General features: G+C 44.2%; 1 protein-coding gene across 1 annotated transcript in view; it reads right to left on the minus strand.

Moving 5' to 3' along the window:
• cep41 (centrosomal protein 41) overlaps nucleotides 1-3,383 on the minus strand; it is a 15,125-nt gene continuing 11,742 nt past the window's right edge. Inside the window, exons 3-4 of the mRNA XM_037683762.1 lie at nucleotides 2,004-2,216; nucleotides 1-122 (exon numbers count right to left, since the gene is read on the minus strand). Coding sequence (XP_037539690.1) covers nucleotides 1-122; nucleotides 2,004-2,216 — 335 coding nt within the window. The remainder of the gene's footprint in view (nucleotides 123-2,003; nucleotides 2,217-3,383) is intronic.

Raw genomic sequence — 3,383 nt, forward strand, 5'->3', positions numbered from 1 at the left:
TCACTTCCAGGTTCGGCTGCTCTGGATTCTGGAGCTGGTTTTGCTCGCGGAGGAGGACGAGCTCAGACGACCCGAGGCTGTTGACGGGACACGACTAGTGGTCAAGCAGCTGGACGTGCGGCCTGTGGACAGACGCAAGGACATGTGTGCAAGACAAACTGGGTTTATAAGTCAGGATTTAGATGTGGAGTCTCAAGCTCAATTTTATAAAATAATTTACAAAATGGGATTTAAAACTTTGTAACAGCAGAAATGCACAAGTTTATTCTGATTATCGCTCTCCAGCACTGAATGTGGGTGATCATGTCTGTTAGCAAAATATGTCATGAACCAGTGGATGGATTAAAAAATGATTGAAGTAAACTGACGGGGTGTTGGTGTCAGCCTAATTCATAACGGCTGCCACAGCGTTCTTTCAGCTTTCTAGACTTTAGAAAACAAAGAGTTCAAACAGTCAGTCTGACACATACTGAGATAAAAACAGTGCGGCAGTAGCTGACAACTAGAAAGTTCCTGGAGAAACTTTGACGAGGACTGCCAGACTGCTGCCATTTAAATTTTGAGTTGACAGTACTGTGTCATCGTTTGCGCTCAGGTATCAATACACCACATTTCAGCTGAATAGCTCTAAAAATGGCTGAGTTATCATATTTTTCCCTTTTTAGCTAAGGGGTCCATCTTGGATTTGGGTTCAGATAGCAATATAGATATAACTATAGCAACACAGCATCAGTACAAGCTAGCAAGCGTCCATCAGGACACTAAAGATCCATCGTTAGACTGATGGTTCTAGATCATGTGAACAGCTGGTTCTGGATGTCAACAACAAACTGGTTGATCCACTATACAAGTGATCCTCACTATTTTTTTTTTTTTTCAAAAGAGCCATATTGACCGATCAAAGTCAAGGGGAGAGCTGTGATATCACCCCAAGTCACTCAAAGAAAATAATAAAATGAAACAATCCACCTATGAAGTAAAAAGAAACATAGCCAACACATTATCTGTTTAAACAAAATGTATCTTAGTACTGAGATGAGAAGCTGTGTCCTCTACTGTCTTCATGTTGTATTTGTAATTTGTTGTTGCAGCCACACTGAGACATTCAAGATGGACATGGGTCAGCCGGTTTCTCTGTTTTTGTTTGATAGTGTTCATGGTTGAAAATGTTGACTGTGTAAAAAACACAAGTCAACAATAACAATGAAAACCAGAGTCCATGCTCAACTATGAATGTGCTGTAATATGTGTACGGATGAAGAGGCCCCCCTTCACATTTCCTCCTGCCCCCTCATGTAACCATGCCTAGAACCGGCCCCGTAATTCTGCTACTTCCTTCACCACAGATGACAGAAGGTGCGGAGACGTGCGCGGCTGGCGATGATCAGCTGATCCAGCTGAGGTTAACAGGACTTCTTTTTTTTTACCTCTACCAGCTGGTCGGACCTTCCTCCTCCTCAACAAGTAGATTAACACAATATTATTTGTAAAACCGCACCAAAGAAGCCCGAGCCAACATGTACAATTATTGAGTAATGTGCCAGAACGTTTTAAAAATGTACTGGCTGTGCTGGTGTATTGTTGTAACCAGTCACAGAGCCAACAATAAAGCATGGCGAGCTGCATGTGGCTCGGGAGCCGCGCAATGAGTATCCCTGCACTATGAGAAGGTGCTATAAGACTGAGCTTGTTGCAGCTCCTCAGACTGAAGAAGTTCTTACATACCCACACACAGCGCCACTGGGTGGCAACAATACCCACATGAACCTTTTTCTATCCAAGCAGGACACTCAGAGCTCCTCACAGCACCATCTGTGGAGGAGGCCTGCTCAAACCGCTGAGCCACAGAGTGTGTTTCATACAGCTCCCAGTTTCCTAGGATCAGATATTACTGGCTACAGGATTCGTATGATGAGTTAGTGTGAAGATTCTGTGTGTCAGGAGATACAAACATAGCAGAAACTCTGAGTTTGTAAAAATCCCAGTGTAGTGTAGACAGTTACTGTTGGAGTTGGTGGGGAGGGGCGTCTCTTCCAGCTGCTCCTGGATCTTTGTCAGCTCATCACATGTGAACCTCCACCTCCTCTCCGCTGTCTGTGCTAGCTGCTGTGGAGCAGAGCTTCTCCTGCTCTTTGAGGTGGGGGAGGACAGGCACGAGGCTGGGAAGGAGCCCGTCACCATTCCACTGGGAAACTTCTGAGCGATGACCTTGAGACCTTGGAGTGAAGGACAAAGACTGGAGCTGAGCAGAGGTGACTTTAAAGACCCGTTTCAGACGGGATGATGAGTTGCAGCACAGAAACAAGACACCTCACCTCCACTAAGCATGAAGAGATTGTCAAAGCCCCGCTGACACATGCTGGTGGCCGCCTGGCTGCCTAGAATCTCGTCCTCATCGTACACAACGATGATCTTCCCTGGAGAATTTTTCTACTCAGCGTGTTAAGTGTGTTGTCAGAAGAACGGGGCAGACCTCAAACATTATGTGATGTGAAAAACAAAATGTTTCCAGTGATGGAGGATACATATTCCAGCATTTCTTTGGTGTAGGGGTTCATCGTTCGAGACAGCCTGGCCACAGGGAAACTGTGCGCTGCAGAACAAAACAAATGTGCTTCTGCTCATAAACTCTTCTAACATGGTCCTACAGCCATTCTGAAGAGGACTGTGTGCAAAAATGATGAACCTGTTGTGGAGAACTCTTTGAACAAGCTCACTTTATAAAATCAACAAAGGACTGAAGAGCTAACAGCTAGTCTGAACACAGCCAGGATCCAGGTGGAAACCCCAAGACTTCACGTGTTTTAATCAAAGTTCTGTGGTCAGTGCCGTGGTCTTGTAATCCTGAGGTTGTGGGTTCGAGCCCAGGTTGCATCAGGAAGAGCATCTGGCGTTCAAAATGTTTTATGTAATTTTGCTCACTGATCTGTCTTATAAGTAGCATGTCCTTGATGTGTTTCAGCCTGCTGGGGAGCTTTAACACATGTCACTGTTATGCATGATGATCCATTGTTTTGGACGGATGCTCTCTTTTTGCATGTGTAAAGCTAGTTAAGTAAGCTAAGAGCTAGCTAGTTTGAAACACATCAAGGAGGTGCTATTTACGTATAAGACAGATGTTGGTGGCAGGCCTCAGACTGATGAAGTCTTTTGGATGAAAGACGAAATATTTCTCCCAAAAACAAACTTGTCCAGATGACCTGATTGAAACTTTTTTGTGATTAGCTGATGTACCGTTCTTTCACACTGAAATGTTGCTTTATTAAAAAAACACTTGTTTTAAAACCTAAAAATTGTAAACTTGCTATTGTGCCCCTGGGCACTGAAGCTCACAGGCCCCCACTCACTAACCCAACACCAATTATATATAGATATATATATAT

This window comes from Nematolebias whitei, chromosome 10 (assembly GCF_014905685.2).
Source record: "Nematolebias whitei isolate Nwh7 chromosome 10, NemWhi1, whole genome shotgun sequence".
NCBI lineage: Eukaryota > Metazoa > Chordata > Actinopteri > Cyprinodontiformes > Rivulidae > Nematolebias > Nematolebias whitei.